The sequence below is a fragment of the Triturus cristatus genome, chromosome 10, assembly GCF_964204655.1.
Source record: "Triturus cristatus chromosome 10, aTriCri1.1, whole genome shotgun sequence".
Taxonomy (NCBI): domain Eukaryota; kingdom Metazoa; phylum Chordata; class Amphibia; order Caudata; family Salamandridae; genus Triturus; species Triturus cristatus.
In genome coordinates this window covers 1101831405-1101849006 of record NC_140593.1, presented here as the reverse complement: position 1 = coordinate 1101849006, position 17602 = coordinate 1101831405, and the positions used below count along the sequence as shown (strand labels likewise).

Here is a 17602-nt window from a genome sequence, read left to right as displayed (position 1 = left end):
AACATGCTCTCAATGGTAGGCTGGCTTACTTTCCTTAGTGGTGCTGTTTTCATTAACCCACTACGGCTCAACGACACAGATTGTCTCATTGAGGTACTCGCCGTACGCCTTGGTGTCTCACACAGACTCTGAGTATGGCTCTTACTGCGGTGCCACTCTGATGTTACTGAGGAGGATGTGGGCGTTACCACCACTGCACTACTGGGGACAGGGCTAGAAATGGCTCCCTCTTCTTCACCTGCCACCGCAATAATATCGCTCTCTGATTCATCCTGACCAACTTCAATGGGTTGACTTTTTCTACTTTCTTTTAACTTAAGAAGGTGATCCTCCCACACGATAGTGTGGTGTATTCTGAGATGACTTGCTTGTCCTCCGGTACCATAATTTGTACCAAGCCTACCATGCCGAACACCTTGCCGACAAATTGAGCATATAGCAACGTTCTCCTCCTTGGCGCTAACAGAAAAGAAGTCCCAAACGGGGGAGGAGAACTTTCTGGCACTGCTGGATGTGCCACTTTCAACACCAGATGAACTTGAGGGGGTGTTTGAAAATGTGTGACCCTGTGCACCTACACTGTGACTTTTACTACCACTACCTACTGAGATGGTTGAGCTGTATGTAGGTCCCTGACGGGCCTTGGAAAATATGGCATCTGGAAGTAGTGGTGGTGTAACCTGTGTTGGTGAGATCCGTGCTACATCCCGCTCAGTTGCAGCCTTTCTGGATAGGGTGAGAATGTTGGTCTCCAATCCCTTTGGGGCGGGAGTAATGTGCGTGATGACTGGCTCGTCTTCATCAACATTATCACCCCCCTCTTCTACATCTACCTCCATAACTCTATGTTTTTCTGGGACCTTCCTTTTCAGAAGCATTGTCTTGTGGCGTATATCACTATCAGACCGAGCTGGTGGGACCCAAGTGTCATCACGATCATCAGAACCGGGGCTTGAAGAAGAAGATGATGGACTAAGCCTCCTTTTCCTTGCTGGTGGTCTGGAAGACAATAGATCTTCTGAAACAGTGGTTTGACTTTGCTCCACTTTGTCTGCAGGAATCTCGATTTCCTGAAATACCCCTACGTCAGAAGCAACAACTACTATGGTGGGCTGTTGCGGCAGCTGCTGCTGTTCTTGTTGCGGTGGATGCTGCTGTTCTTGTTGCGGCGGCTGCTGCTGTTCTTGTTGCGGCGGCTGCTGCTGTTCTTGTTGCGGCGGCTGCTGCTGTTCTTGTTGCGGCGGCTGCTGCTGTTCTTGTTGCGGCGGCTGCTGCTGTTCTTGTTGCGGCGGCTGCACACTGATCTGCTGAGTTTGCGCCTGCGTTGAACTTGATTGTGTACTACTTTGCGGTAATGACATTTCTTCAACATCGCTTCTCGTTAGTAGACTGGCTACCTCTGCGACACTAAAGCCCTTGGGCCTAGGTTGGTGTGGTTTGACCGCTGTGCTGCTCCCAGCTTGGTTCCCGGACAACGCTGCTGCAGGCATAACTTTTTTGGTGTAAAAAAAAACATTGGCCGGCACACCACCAGTCGTGGTTAATGGCACTTCCTTTTTCTGTTCCTTCTTCTCACCGGCAACTTTCTTGGTACTGGACCTGGTACCTTTCTTTGGGGCCATCTTCTTCAGATGTCAGGCAGGATGCAGATGCACAACAAGTTCTGGTCACACGTGGACGTGATGCGCAGCAGGACTTCTGTCTGGCTGGTAGTACAACGGGTAGCCGGGTGATGCTGATGACACCTCCTACTCTGTCTTTTGTGCACCTAAAAGCAAATAAGACAGGAGAAGAACATCAGTGAAATGTTGCATTTGTTGTTGTGGTTCAGTTACTTAGTACTGTACTAGTGCAAACAAAAGATAGTCTAGCCATTTATGACTTTTTTTTTTAACTAGAGCTATGTTATACTGCTGTGTACAGCCACACACTACACTCTCAGGAAGGATAGGAAAGTTAATAATAACCACCAAAATAAAAATCTAATGAAAGTGGGGTGGACCATTACATTATTTGAGCATCTCAGCATCCATGGAGCTGCTGCTGGCAAAGGGGGTGGATGGATGGAAGCAGTAAGCCAAATAGCCAATAGGAAAACCATGCAGGCCTATGGCAAAAGCAGGACACTAATAACTCACAGTCCAAACACCAAAAAAGGCCACCACCCACATGGACACTCACAAATCACAAACAAGCCGGGGGCCTGAGAAACACCAGGAGCTGACAAAAGGCCTATAAAAGCCAGGTAAAGGATGCATGCTAAAGCACACTGCTCTGCCTTTTTAATGCAACAAAATGGAAATACGAACATTCACAGGCCCCATAAAGGTCTGCAGGGTGCATGCATTGCACACCAACACACCAGACACATACAACAAAAGCATGTCTTTAAGACAACCAACATCAGAAAGGCCACCCCAAAAAACATACTTCCCCAACTCAATCCAATGCCATCCATGCACTAAATGATGTCTAAAAATTCAACAGACCACGCAGAAAACACTTGATTAATAAAGCTGTGGCTACCTGCTCTGATCCTAGTGGATGAAAAAGCAGGCCTGTTGGCAGACAAGGCCAGGCAAGCTTGCAGGTCTAGGCTTCAAAATGGCCACCAGCCACATGGCCAGGCCCAACAACATCAGAAAGGCCACCCCAAAAAAAACACACTTCCCCAACTCAATCCAATGCCATCCATGCCCTAAATGATGTCTAAATTCAACAGATCACACAGAAAACGCTTGATTAATAAAGCTGTGACTACCTGCTCTGATCCTAGTGGATGAAAAAGCAGGCCTGTTGGCAGACAAGGCCAGGCAAGCTTGCAGGCCTAGGCTTCAAAATGGCCACCAGCCACATGGCCAGGCCCAACAACATCACAAAGGCCACCCCCAAAAAACACACTTCCCCAACTAAATCCAATGCCATCCATGCCCTAAATGATGTCTGAATTCAACAGATCACACAGAAAACACTTGATCAATAAAGCTGTGGCTACCTGCTCTGATCCTAGTGGATGAAAAAGCAGGCCTGTTGGCAGACAAGGCCAGGCAAGCTTGCAGGCCTAGGCTTCAAAATGGCCACCAGCCACATGGCCAGGCCCAACAACATCACAAAGGCCACCCCCAAAAAACACACTTCCCCAACTCAATCCAATGCCATCTATGCCCTAAATGATGTCTAAATTCAACAGATCACACAGAAAACACTTGATCAATAAAGCTGTGGCTACCTACTCTGATCCTAGTGGATGAAAAGCAGGCCTGTTGGCAGACAAGGCCAGGCAAGCTTGCAGGCCTAGGCTTCAAAATGGCCACCAGCCACATGGCCAGGCCCAACAACATCACAAAGGCCACCCCCAAAAAACACACTTCCCCAACTCAATCCAATGCCATCCATGCCCTAAAGGATGTCTAAATTCAACAGATCACACAGAAAACACTTGATTAATAAAGCTGTGGCTACCTGCTCTGATCCTAGTGGATGAAAAAGCAGGCCTGTTGGCAGACAAGGCCAGGCAAGCTTGCAGGCCTAGGCTTCAAAATGGCCACCAGCCACATGGCCAGGCCCAACAACATCACAAAGGCCACCCCCAAAAAACACACTTCCCCAACTAAATCCAATGCCATCCATGCCCTAAATGATGTCTAAATTCAACAGATCACACAGAAAACACTTGATCAATAAAGCTGTGGCTACCTGCTCTGATCCTAGTGGATGAAAAAGCAGGCCTGTTGGCAGACAAGGCCAGGCAAGCTTGCAGGCCTAGGCTTCAAAATGGCCACCAGCCACATGGCCAGGCCCAACAACATCACAAAGGCCACCCCCAAAAAACACACTTCCCCAACTCAATCCAATGCCATCCATGCCCTAAATGATGTTTAAATTCAACAGATCACACAGAAAACACTTGATCAATAAAGCTGTGGCTACCTGCTCTGATCCTAGTGGATGAAAAAGCAGGCCTGTTGGCAGACAAGGCCAGGCAAGCTTGCAGGCCGAGGCTTCAAAATGGCCACCAGCCACATGGCCAGGCCCAACAACATCACAAAGGCCACCCCCAAAAAACACACTTCCCCAACTCAATCCAATGCCATCCATGCCCTAAATGATGTTTAAATTCAACAGATCACACAGAAAACACTTGATCAATAAAGCTGTGGCTACCTGCTCTGATCCTAGTGGATGAACAAGCAGGCCTGTTGGCAGACAAGGCCAGGCAAGCTTGCAGGCCTAGGCTTCAAAATGGCCACCAGCCACATGGCCAGGCCCAACAACATCACAAAGGCCACCCCCAAAAAGCACACTTCCCCAATTCAATCCAATGCCATCCATGCCCTAAATGTGCTTGAAAATGAAATACATTCAAAAAACAACAAAAGGAACAGTTGCTTCATCATGCACACACCCATGAGGCCATGCCCATGGCTAGCTCGGGCCTACTACTACTACCCACAAAATAAAAAATAAAAAAAAGGAATGATGATAATTAATTATCAAAAATAAATTGTAGTTACTTACAACAACTGCAATGCCCACAATCAAACAGACACAACAACCACTTACTTGTAAAATATCCTATCCTAAAAATCCTCAAATCCAATTGCAATGATGCAGCAGACAAAAAGAGTGATCTTTCCAGCTCCAAATCCAAAGGCAGAATGAGCAGGAGATGGACAAAGCACCGGGAGGAGCCTGCTGGACAGGAACAGGAAGTTGGAGATTATGTGTCACTTCCTCCCTCTCTCCACCTTTTAAAAAAAGGACTCCTTGCTCAAAAAAGGACAGCCAAATGTCAATGTAAGGAGTTGTTTTCATCCAAAATCAGCATTTGCAGAAGGTTTCATGCTGCTAGAGCTGATATTCCTCTCCAAATTGAAAATTTTACATGTTCGAGTTCTCGAGCTTCACATTACTTCCGCCGGCATGTCGAAAATGACATGATCGCGTTCTCTTTGTCCCTGTTGCGTTGGATATGACGTGTTCGGGGTCTCTTTCTCTTGTTCGCGTTCGATTAGACGTGCCCGCGTCCTCACCCTCTCGCTCGCGATGTAGAATGACGTGTTCGAGATCTCAATCTTCTCATACTCGCGCGGTGCATGATCGCGAGAAGAAAGACGTGATCGCGCGACAAATGACGTGATCGCGCGACAAATGACGTTAATGCGGCCTCGAACTGTCGCGAGACAGCGCAAAATGGCTACCAGCATCCAACATCTCGTGGAGAACGCGACCGGGTCGAGAAAACTTGTCGGCGAATGCGGGGATTCAGGTAAGGCGATCGCGCGCACGCGAGAATGTATTTTTTTACAGCGCGAGCAAGAAACAAATTATCGCTAAGCTGCGGAATGCGGAAATTTTGACATTTTCGCGCTTTCCGCGGAACGCAAAAATGCCAAAATATCGCAATTTCCGCGAACGGAACGGAATTTTGGCCCAGACCTAGTTGACGGGGATTAAACCTTGTGCGTCGATCGGAGAGGTGAACTGTACCTCTCGGAGAGTGTACTCATCAATTATTCATATGCGCTAAGGATGACGTCTTAGCAATATCGATTGGGGAAAACCCCACCCTCTGCATGGAACTAGGTGAAAGGTTTAGTCCATAAAAGGCTACAGTCCTTATAAGGCCTTATGTCCATACAAGGCATTCTGTCCTTATTTGGAGTTATGTCCTTATAGGCTCGTTCATATGAAATAACAGGCGCTGATATAGGGAAAGTGTACTATGTTCCCTGGACCTATAGTAGGGTACCGATATGAAATATAACACCCACTCCACCTTATACTTAAGATTAATAATAATACACGTTTCTTGAAACACACGAGAATGACAGTGTCAGTGCAGATAATTATCAAGCAGTCATTTAAAATGTTCCTAAAACATTAAAAGTCACTTAAAAATAGATAAAAAAAACATGACTTTTTTTTTCTAGTAATGTTTGCAAAATGATGTAAAAGTACGCAAATCACAGTTCTAAACGAGTTCGATCACACAAGTTGAACTACTGTAAGCGTTTATAGAAGGCCATGCTTCGGAAAGTGTCAATTTGCAAAAGTTATTTGGGAAATAGAACGGGAAGGAAAAAGTTCCAAAGTTGTTTCCAGCACATGGTGAGCCAGAGTCAGATTAGAAGTCCTGGCTGGGAGACATAACATTATCGCTGCCTGCTACAGCAGGGGACAAACATTGAAGTACCTCGCATAGCACGTCAAGTGTGCATAGATGTAACTCCTCCTGTCCACTAGCTGGTGTGTACGCTTCCGTTGCCGGATTCGAAACCTCGGTGTCAATGCTGGAGCTGAAATTTAATTCAGTCGTGAAAGGCACCTACGGCTCCTCAAGGAAGGCATGCGTCAAGATGGGAATACGCTTCGGACAAAGTCGAGCATGGGACCACAAGGGCTCCAACCTGGAGTCTTAGTCTGCTGGCGTCTCCGTCACAGGGGTCAGACAGATGTCCAACTTTCATTCACTTCCGCAAAACAGGCATCGGAAGACAGGTACGATGCAGTCCTCAAAGACTGGTCTGAAGGATAAAAACCAAGAAGCACTTAGTTCCCTTAGGCAAGGTGCGCCGAAATGCTGTATCATGCGCTCACGGTAATGTCTCTCCAGGAGAACTTCCGCAATCTCGCTGGCGGATGGTCCGTTCATTGCACAGCAGGTAGATGATAATCAGGATTCCAGCTACAGCGAGCAGGATCAGAGGTAGACCCCCGAAAATGCTTCCAAACATGGAGTGTATGAAGTTAGGGATAACTCTGAGGATAGTCTGGAATGTGCTAAGGAATCCGGACCCTATGGTCTGAAAAAGGTGAATAATACCACTCGTATCAGACATGTTAAAGATACGACCCACCATTTCTACGAAATGTAGGGAGCAATTAGTTCAAATTAATGCCTGTATCTCATTCGAGGTCCTTGCAATCTGAAGTTCAAAGGTTTCTCGAGCAGAGGTTAGTGGCACGGTTTGCTGTAAAAGCATGGCTTTCATTCTGCTCAAAGTATCAAACTGTATCAACGAAACATTCAGTGAAGGCCATACTAGCGCCTCCATGGCTGTATTTGTCAGAGGGAACAATACTTGCATACAGCAAGTAACCCTGGTGTTCACTGTGACCAGATATGCAATGCCTGGAAGCATGCCACAACAACCTTGATCGTTCAGCATCAAGTAACTCCCATTTGAAAGTAACTAGAACACTGGCGTTATCACGGCAGCTGGTGTTCCTTTCATGTGGCAAGACAGATTCGAAACTGAACCATTACGGGCTCCGTGCAAAACAATATCTTGGCATATGAGAGAACCGCTTAAAGCGTTCTTGCAGTTGGTACCACTGAAAAAAATTTCTCGTTACCCGCTCCGGCATCGGAACTTATATGGTAAATCCCAGGATTTCTTAATGCATTCTTTACCCAGCTTTTCATATGTGCCTGCCTGTCTCTGTTCAAGGCAATAGTGAAACTGGAATGTAGTGACCGGGAGAGTTATTTGGCCATGGATAAGCCACTCAGTTGATGGAAATTCAGCTACTGTAAATGGAAGCCTGTCCAGTTTTTCAATTTGCAGCATTGTATATTTAGCTCCCCTTTGTGCCATTTCTATCTGTGCATCAGTTTGATTATATTCTAAAAACAGAGACTTACTGTTTATAAAACACCAAAGCACAAGGCCTGCACGCAAGGATTGTAGCGTCCAGCTCAATAACATAATAGAACGGAACTGAGATTGGCCATGTTGTAATATGGCTAAATACTGTTCCAGTATGTCAAAAGCAGAAGATACAATGTTGCCGAATTAATATACTGTGAGGTCAAAGTTGTTAACCCATTATCCACCACAGCAAAAACTTTTTCTAAGTTAATACGGTCTATTTCCCATATTCTCTCTGCGGCTTCTTGTTGGGAAATCTTCCAGATTTCATTATAGACAGCATAAATGCCTGCATATATGAAACGTTTTTGATGTTGTTTCCTAGGTCCTAGTAAAAAGTCTGTAAGGTCTTGTGTGAGTAAGGTTAACGGTTGTTTCACTTCTGCAAGTGTTGAGGTCTCTAGCCATTGTAGGCACAACTTCCCAACACTATACGATGTCAATACCCCTGGATGTTCTCTCTGTACATAACGTGGGTCTGACCTATGCATATTGAGTCCCTCAGTAATGTGCAGGAACATATGATGACATGTGTTTGTGTCTAAGGGCCAAACCACCCACTCCTTCCAGTTGGGATCTGTTCTATTGTACTTCAGTATGTCATCAAGTGCTGCCCCTTCCCTTTCAGAAGAATTTGGCCCACCATTCTTTGATGTTGGAAACTTTGGAGTGTTCAGTTCCTTCATCTTGGCTATTCCTAGACAGGATGTTTGTTGCACAGTGTCATTTAAAAAGATTATCTGCTGTGGAATGAGGCAAGCTCTAAATAGTGCCTCTGTACCCTGGACTTGCCAGTCCCTTGAACCCCAAATTGATTTTGTGTCAATTTCTTCCTGCCATAGGCAGAAACCCTGTTCAGACAATTGGCCCAAAAAGGAAGCAGAGTAAATCTGTTTGGTGTTTGTTAGCATAATTTTCAGTGCTGATTCTGGTGCAACCTTATAATAAAATGAGGCTGGATCTGTGATGTTAAACCCTGAAAAGTATGCAAATTTTTGTGCAAATGTTTGTGAGCTACTCTTCGGTGGTGTTGGACAATGTTCCCACTGTTGGTACTCAAATACATTCCTAGGTGAAATGGACTTGTGTAGGAAGTGATGTCCATAATGTTGATAGCAGTACAATTTATCATAATCTGATGAACCACCTAACATTTCATTGTTAGAAAATGCAGCAGTTTTCTCTAAGTCAGATAACATGTTATTAACTGTTTCAGTGTCCCAATCATCAGAATATGTACTGGCGGTAATGAAATCACTTAATGAGATTTTAAATACATGATTAATTTTTAAAAACCCGGTCGGTCCGAATATATTGAAATCAACCTTGTTCCAAACTATACCATCCGGCATAGGAACAGCTGTGATGTTCACTGATGACAAGTCTCTCTGTTCTTGATATGACGATGTATCTGGCTTCAGGATGCCGTTGACCTTTCCGGCTGTGGAATCTTGTTGAAGATAATGTCCATTAATAAGCATACTTTAAAAGTCAATAATAAGCCTAGCCATAAAAGACAAAACATTATCCCAGAAATGACCCAGAGTTCAATACAAGGTGATATCAGGTATGCCTTTTGAAGTAAGAGAAGAAAGTCCTTTATTTGTTAGTTTGAACGGTGTTTTGGCTGGTGTCGTTTCCGGCTCCATGAAATAGCCAGAAGCTGTTCGATCAATTGTAGGAATTGCATCAGGATTAGTTAAAATGTTATTTTCCTCTCGATGAGGCAAGTTGATGTAGATGTCTGTATTTGGTCCACTTGCAACTTGTGAATTATTTTGATGTTGAATATTTGCTTCAAGTAGAATAAGTTCTATAGCATTGTTGCTCAGTCCTTCATTCCTTACAGGTGGCTCTTCATACGTGATGAGTCTTTCTGTTTGAACTTCTTGGATTGTAGCTAGAGGAGGACGTCTGCTACATCGGAGTCCACTAGGCCTACTGTTTAGTATCGGCCACATAGTGTGGTTTGATTAAGTCAATTGAGACAAATCTTTTCTCCTTTTTTCCGGCAAGAGGCGGGAGCAGCACAGTTCTTGTTCTGTGCACTGCAAGGACTGGTACAGGTTGTCTGTAAGAAGGTCCAAATTCCTTTTTGTCCGCAATTTTCTCTCTGACCAGATCCCCGACTTTGGGATCCAGACAGGTCTTGCTGTGACTACCTTAACTTCTTCAGTGGCGGTCTGCATTAGATGGACATTGCTTTGTTTTATCCTGGATTCTTTCAGATCCTGTAAAACAGCCAAACGATCATGGATGTCGGATGGTTTTTCATCCGCCACTGCTTCTGCACAATCAAGATCAGGTACCCATATTTGTGTCCCAAAGAGGACCTGATATGGAGTGACTCCCCCTAGTGAGCTTCTTGGCTGGTTATGTAATGCCTGCTGAACCCCATACAGGTGTGTCACCCAATTACCACCCTTGCCTAATACCCTTGCTGTTAAAGATTGCTTTAAGTCCCGGTTTTTTCTCTCCACAACAGAATTTCCCTCAGGATGATATGGAGATGAGAACCGCAATGTAACGCTAATTCCTTCCATGACCGCTTTGTAAGTCAGAGAGCTAAACGCAGGGCCGCGGTCAGAGTGTAACGTGCTAACTGCGTATGATCGCGATAAAGACTCGCAAATCTTTTATAACAGTTCAAGCGTCAGCAGAACGCTGAGGCCAAACCCATAGGAATCTCAAGCAGGAATATACTGCAACCATGATACTGCAACCATGATGTACTTGTAGGCCCCGTCCGTTTGTAAGGGGCCGCAGTGGGCCAAGTACACACATGCGAGAGGTTTGTCTGACTTCAGTAATGGCGTCTGTGCTGGGCGTGAAATGGTGGAACCTTTTATCTGCTGGCAGATGCTGCATTTCAAGACATAGTCTTTAGTTTGCTTAGATAACCCTGGCCAACAATAGCGCTGTTTCAGTAAAGAAATGGTCGCTGTAACGCCTGTGTGTGCAGAGCCCAAACCCTAGTGTGCAGCTAGTATTAACCCTTGCCTACGATCCATATTTGATATTACTCTGTCCCCCACTCCAGGAATTTGAGCATATGGAATGTTTTGTGCATCTAACTTGTAGGAGTATTTGAGTGGAAATCTTTTATGTACTGTTGTGCTGCTTTTGCGTGATGCAATGACAGCTACCATTATTTCTCCATCTATTCTTGTTTGTGAACGAGTCAACGCAGATACGGAAGCTGAGTGAACAGCCCCCTTTGCGGCTTCATCAGCCAATGAATTCCCTTCAATGTGAACGCCATTACGTTGATGACTCAGTGTATGGATCACGTGAGTCCTTGGTAGTTCAGTTTTCAATTCCGCTACCTGTTCCCATAGCAGTTTATGCTTAATTGTGCCACCTTTTGCATCTTTAAACCCATGCTGTTCCCAATATTGTAAGTATTCATTGTACGACTGTACACAGTAAAAAGAATCACACACAATAAGTGTGGGGAATTCGTGATCCGTATTTTTTAGTGCAAGTATCAGTGCTTTTAATTCTGCCAACTGAGCCATGCAGTCTCCTAGAGTTTGCGTCTTTGTGCAGCTAGGATGGAATTTGCCATCATGCATGCGACCTTTAACGAGTGCACACGCTGAAAAATATTGCTGCATACTCCCTATGGCAGGTTGCGCAGATCCGTCAGTATAGATAATATATTCATATTGATCAAGAGGCAAGATTTCATTTGGTAGAGGAAATTCTTGTTCATATTGCAGGAATGACTGAGTTTTTAAACTAGGATAAAATCTGTATTCAACAACTGCTGCAGTTAGAGAATTTGCCCATTGTATCCACCTCGGATGTAACGCTTTTGCATTTGGGATACTGGCCTTTGTAACAGCTTCTAAAGCTGGTACTGGAGTTACGACAATGATGCGTTTCCCCTGAGCCAGTGCTCTTTCTCTAGCCACAGCAGTCTGAACTACTGTCAAGATTTTTTCTGTTGAAGTGAAACGCATTTCTGCATTTGTGTACAGGTGTGATTTGTATGCAATTGGTACAGTTTCCCCCTCATTAAAGGTTAAATATGTGTACCCGCATTGACCCGCTATGATTCTGATTACTAAGTGGTGTACGTTTACACACGTTTGTAAGTGTTTGGAAGCCATCATGTCTTCCTGGAGTACGCAAAGATTATTGGTATGTTCTTGTGTCCAGTTCCAGCTGAAAAGTCAGGTTTTATTAATTCATAGAAAGGTTTTACCCTTTGTGCGTAATCTAAAATGTATGTCCTGCCGAAATTTAGAAATCCCAATATTGATTGTAGATTTTTTAATGATTTTGGAGGTTGGAGCAGTGCACACTTCTTTAAAAAGTTAGCTGCCAGACTTTCACCTTCACTTGACTGCTCATATCCCAAAAATAGGACATTGAGGTGGGCTATTTTCAACTTTTTAAAGTTGAACTTATAGCCCTCTGCGGCAAATCCCATATTAATGGTGCTTACCCTGGTCAAGTGCCTCAGTAAGTCGTCGTCAGTCAGATAAATATCATCCACATAGGACAACTCTTCTTTATCAAAATGTTTAAATAACTCTGTTACTCTTGCTGAAAATACACCTGGGCTATTTTTATACCCTTGCGCTAAACGACAGAATTGTCGCTGGGACCCCAACGCACTGAAGGCGGTCAGAAACCTGCTTACAGGCACTATATTTTGGCATAAAAATACATTTGAGATATCAAGTGTGGTTTTTTATTTTTTGTGCACAATGTTATTCATTAATGCGGCACTATGTGCATTTTGGACAGCAAATGTCTATGTGCCTGAGTTTAAATGTCTGGAATCTAAACCCAGACGATATGTGTTGTCAGGTTTAGAGACTGGAAACAAAGGATTGTTAATTAGTGAAGTACATTTTTCAATGACCCCCTGGTACTCCAGTTGATCTAAGATTTCCCTGACCTGTTTTTTAGCTTTTTGCTTTATTGGGTATTGCCTCTGAGCAGTAGGTGAAACTTTTAATGAGATCACATGGTAGGTTGAGCTCTCATCCCATCCTGCATGATTTTTGTACAATGCAGGAGCTTGGGCTACTACCCACTCCTGTGCATAAGCATGTTTTAAGTGAATGGGAATGTAGTTGGAAAATGAAGGAAAAATACACTTTCTCCCCTGGGGCACTCCATAACGAATGAAGGCGGCCAATCTTGTTCTGCTAACAGGATGTCATAACCAGATGATATGTTCTTCCAAAAAGAGCTTTTACTTTCCTTGGCTTGTCCCCCTCCAGCCGGAGTGTTACTTTATATAACTTATGTGGGATGCTCACCCTGGTGTCTAGTGTTTCCACCGTGATGTAATCATTCAACTTCGCTGTCACCAGAAATTCCTTCAGGTTCAGGTGAGCTATTGTTACTTTTGACGCACTGTCTAGCATCGTTAGAGCCCATTCCCCGTTCAGAAGTTGTGTCCTCAGAATTCTGGGCATGTCTGATTTTCAGACCAGCAACTTTCTTTTTCTTAAATTCAGGTTTTGGATTTTGTTTCTCTGCTTTTCTCTGGACTGTGCGTGCTCTTCTCTGTATTCGGACCGTCCTTCTCTTTCGGAGCCTTTCTTCGAACCCTGAAAGGAATGAGAGGAACGTGTATCAGTATCCTGATACATGTCAGGTTTCTTAATATTATCCCTATTCCTAAGGTTGTACCTCTTTTCAGAGGGCTCCCTTTGGGGAGACCTACCTCAGGATTGAGATCTCTTGTCTTTAAAATTTTCTTTTTTATTATCCCACTTCTTTTTTGAAGAATTTGGTGTTTGTTTAAAAGTGTCCTTTTCAGGACTGCCCTGTAGTTGAGGTTTTAAAGCTTTTCCCCCCAAACTATCTCTGCCTAATACTGCATATGCAGTTTCTATTATTTTGGGTAGTTCATTCTCCTGTTCTAATGGAGTGAACTCCCTTAGGCGTTGGCAGATTGCCACTGAAGCTGCTTCCCCTTTAATGTTAGCTAGTATAATGGCTGATACCTGGTCGTAGTTATTTAATAACTTCATCCCTATGTTTAGGGCAGGTTCTGCTCCATAGTTGTTTTGTATTTGTCTTAATACATCTGGCACTACTGCTAGTGAAGGAATGCCATGTGTCCTGGTATATATGGCAGCAAAGACTGTACCCCAAGAGGTACAGTGCTCTAACTGTGGTGTTATCCCCATGGGCAAACAGATTGTTAAAATTATGTGTTTTTCAAATGGTGTTGTATTTGGAAATACTGCTTCTAACTGGGTTATTTTCTGAGCTACCCAGAAAGGAATTTGTTCACGTTTTGTGGGCACTTTGCCCATTACCACATGTAATGTTTGTGGAGTAAATTTAGTCCCTGAGCTCTGTGTAGGAGCTACTGTAGTTGTAATTACTGTGGATTGGACCGCTGAAGTACTGGGTATTTTAGACCCAGCGGTGCAGGGGCACACACCCTATGACTTCTGGGTTCACCCTGTTCCAGACCTACAGAAACACAGAGTCTTCTGGGTGAAGTCAAAGATTCGTTTATTGGCTGCAGACCAATGACAGGTATCCTAGAAGTACAACAGCGTGTATGTTCTCAGGAGACTGCTGAAAATCATAGGCACGGACATCATCTTAAATACCCTTTTCCTTGCCTCAAGCATACATTCCTAGGTTTTATGATACGGCAATATACAAGTGTACATTACAAAGAAAAGGCAGAGTCATGATGACCATCCCACATTCCAGTTCGGCCAGCCCACAATGATTTACACAGTAAGGTTCAGATCCCACATCGGATGTCAATAGACCCCCCAATAAACGTGAGCATCTCCTGTTTTGGGAAACAAGTCATAAAGCAGGAACAAGCAGGTGTGGAAGAGATTAGCCGGGGGATTGTATAGAATGAAAGGGTTTTATGACGGGTCAAGCCCTGATGCTAATCACAGGTGGACGGAGGAAGGGGAGCTCGTGAGACCGGTTTGACCTGGGGCAGCAGAGCCAGCTGCCCAGGTCACAGAGAAGTCAGAGGGAAAGCCCATGTACTGTGAGGCCCGTATTTACTCCATTATAGCCTATGTGAGGGCAATGACAAGATGGCCACTGCTTCCAAAATGGAACCCGCGTAGTGAAGCAGAATAACGTGTACACAGTGCATTCATAGCTAGAACGATATATAAAGCACTTGTACATGCCGCATTTACCATTTGCGGTTTGCTAATACCAAGATAGACAGGGGTAGAGCCCCGTCCCCTACGCGGTCCCGAATATTAAAGTACGACAGACCCTCCTTTTGCCCTTACATAGGCAATCACTATACTCATCTTAATCCGAGTCTAGGTCAATGTTCACAAAGTCATGGAGATGTTGCTGTAGCATCATCCTATTACTTAGCTCGTCCCTCGATGCAGGTTTCCTTACACATGAGGTAGCACAGAGACCACATATCGCAGGAGCACACTGTATACACAGACAGAACAGGAAAAGAATGGCTAAGATCATTCCAATGACCATCAGAACTTTCCAACCCCAGGCAGATATCAATTCCCAGAACCACCCCAGCAGTGACCAATCTCCCTTATCCACGTGTATGGATTCAGATATTTTATGGAGTTTGGAGATGGCTTGATACACTGTTGGAGCATTATCTGGTATGAAAATGCAGCAACTGGATTGAATAACCTTGCATACCCCACCGCGGTCTGCAAGAATATTGTCTAGAACCATGCGGTTCTGTAAAGTCATGAGGCGATCCGCTTGGAGCTCAGCTGTCAAATTACTAAGGGCACCAGCCGTTACATTAACAGTGGATTCAACCACACGAGTCAGTTGTCTCAGGTTCCTACTATTGACCATAGGTCCCCAAAACGGCAGGAAACCCAAGAAGAAGTCTCCCGCTTCCTGACCGGCAGTATCCTCCTTACTAATCACACCTCTCACAACTCTGGTCTTGTGATAGTCAGAGGCAGCAGTAAATGTCGGCGGTAGCAAGTTCGCAATATAACATGTGCCCGAGAAATCAGGGGGCAGCCATGTATATGCTCGGTCATTACAGATGAAATATGTGCCCTTGGCAGCCAAAAACGCAGGGGAAAACTGTGACGGGAAAGTGTACGTGTCAGTATAGTCACTTCTTCCCAGTTGAGCTCTAGGATTCTGACCATTACCCTGTAAGCAGAACCGACCTATGTGGGGTACGACCCAGATTGGAGATGAGATTTTTCGCTGTCTTTCACCCAGACTAATACTATACCCTGTCGCGTTCCATCCTACATAAGGTCTCAACTCTTCTTTGGGAATGGATGAGTATGCATCGATATCCCTACTCATATCGGCAACTCCTTTCATCAAAGCCTTATTATTGGTGATAGGTCTGATGGAACGCGGTTGGCGAGGGGAGTATGTATCTAGAGCATAGAGAAACATGGTTTGGAATGCCCATGACGATCCATTGTAACTGTACGGCAGCACCAGGTAGGGAATACCCTTGTTAATGGTATGTGGCATTAACCCACACACCCAGCAATTGGTCGTATTCATTACCAGTTGGTGCTGGTGCAAGAGCTGGATAAACGAGTTATTTACGAACTCTGATCGTCTGGTCTGTTCGTGCTCAGGCAAAGGGTGAAAAGAGTGAGAGGAGGCAGTAGAAAGAGGTATAGGCTGTTCAGTGGGTTCAATGGGCTTTTGAGCGGAGAAAAACACAAATCCTACACTAAACATTATGATACTACACAGTGTAAAAAGGCACAAAAAGACAAAACATTTACTTTTTACAATTCTACACATCCTTGCGTTAAAGTTCATTTCCTCAATCGGTCTCTCCATCTTAGAAAACTCCATCCTCTACTCGGGCCGCTCGCGGCGGATGAGTGTCTTCTGCTAAGGAGTACGCCTGTCAGTCCAGGGAAACGCCCTAGACCAACCAGAACCGTTGACCTAGCGTCTTCGGCCTGTACCCCAAAGTCTTGGCACCGCGACCCTGCGGCAGAACCCGGATGGTGGTTCGAAAAACAAAAAATCAAGAAAGTCCTTCAGATGGGAGAGCAAAAAATGTTAAAAAGGAAATAGTGAGGAAATCTTTATTTGTCCATGGGCCTAGGTCTCAAATTATAGCGGAGACGGCCAGGTGCTGTTTGGTCTTGAAACAAAAGTTCAGGCTCAGTGGTGTCCAGTCGATTTGATGGTGGCACAGCTTCCTGCAGAATATTGTCACTCTCTTGGTCTGAAACTGTGCCTCTTATGCGTGCGTCACTGAATGGTACAAAACGAGGTACATTGTCCGTCTCAGAGTCGGCGATACCCTCCTTGACCCACTGGTCATATGGCAGAGGCAAGGGGACTACTTTGCAGTGGGTACCATGGATCCAGTGCTTCTTCCCTTTCACTCGCACTGCTGATCTTGTCGACAGTAGAACAAGATGAGGGCCGATCCAGCGAGGCTCGTCGTTGCTCTTGCGCTGGAAATTTCGGACTAGCACCCACGTACCAGGGTTGATAGGGTGTCCAGGAGGTTCAGAAGCTTGGGGAAGAGTATCATGTACCTGTTGGTGCAAAACACGCAGTTTAACAGTCAAATCATACAGGTAATCGAGCAGTACTGGATGCTCTATCTCACTGAACTTCATGGGCCTCGGTACACCCCATACATTGGCCAGACGGCCAAAAACAACCTCGTAAGGGCTAAGTCCCACTCGTGAGTGTATGGTCATTCTGGTGGACAGGAGTGCTAAAGGCAGAGCGTCAGGCCATTTAAGACCGGTGCTCGCCTGGATTTTGGCCAGCTTGAGCTTTAAGGCTCCATTGTAGCGCTCTACTAATCCAGCTGATTGGGGGTGATTTGCAGCGTGGAACTTCTGCTTTATCCCTAGCCCTTCACATACATTCTTCATCACTTTACCCACAAACTCACTTCCATTATCACACCACACCATTCTTGGCATCCCAAACCTAGGGAAAAATTCCTTCACAAGGGCTTTGGCTGTGGATAGGGCAGT

The 17602-nt window shown here is 44.9% G+C and overlaps 1 protein-coding gene across 1 annotated transcript in view; it reads right to left on the bottom strand.

Moving 5' to 3' along the window:
• The window catches only part of LOC146796649 (uncharacterized), a 36193-nt gene extending 24420 nt beyond the window's left edge, over window positions 1–11773 (bottom strand). The window contains exon 1 of the mRNA XM_085631357.1: window positions 10731–11773. Coding sequence (XP_085487483.1) covers window positions 10731–11773 — 1043 coding nt within the window. The remainder of the gene's footprint in view (window positions 1–10730) is intronic.
• Window positions 11774–17602: the final 5829 nt, after the last annotated feature.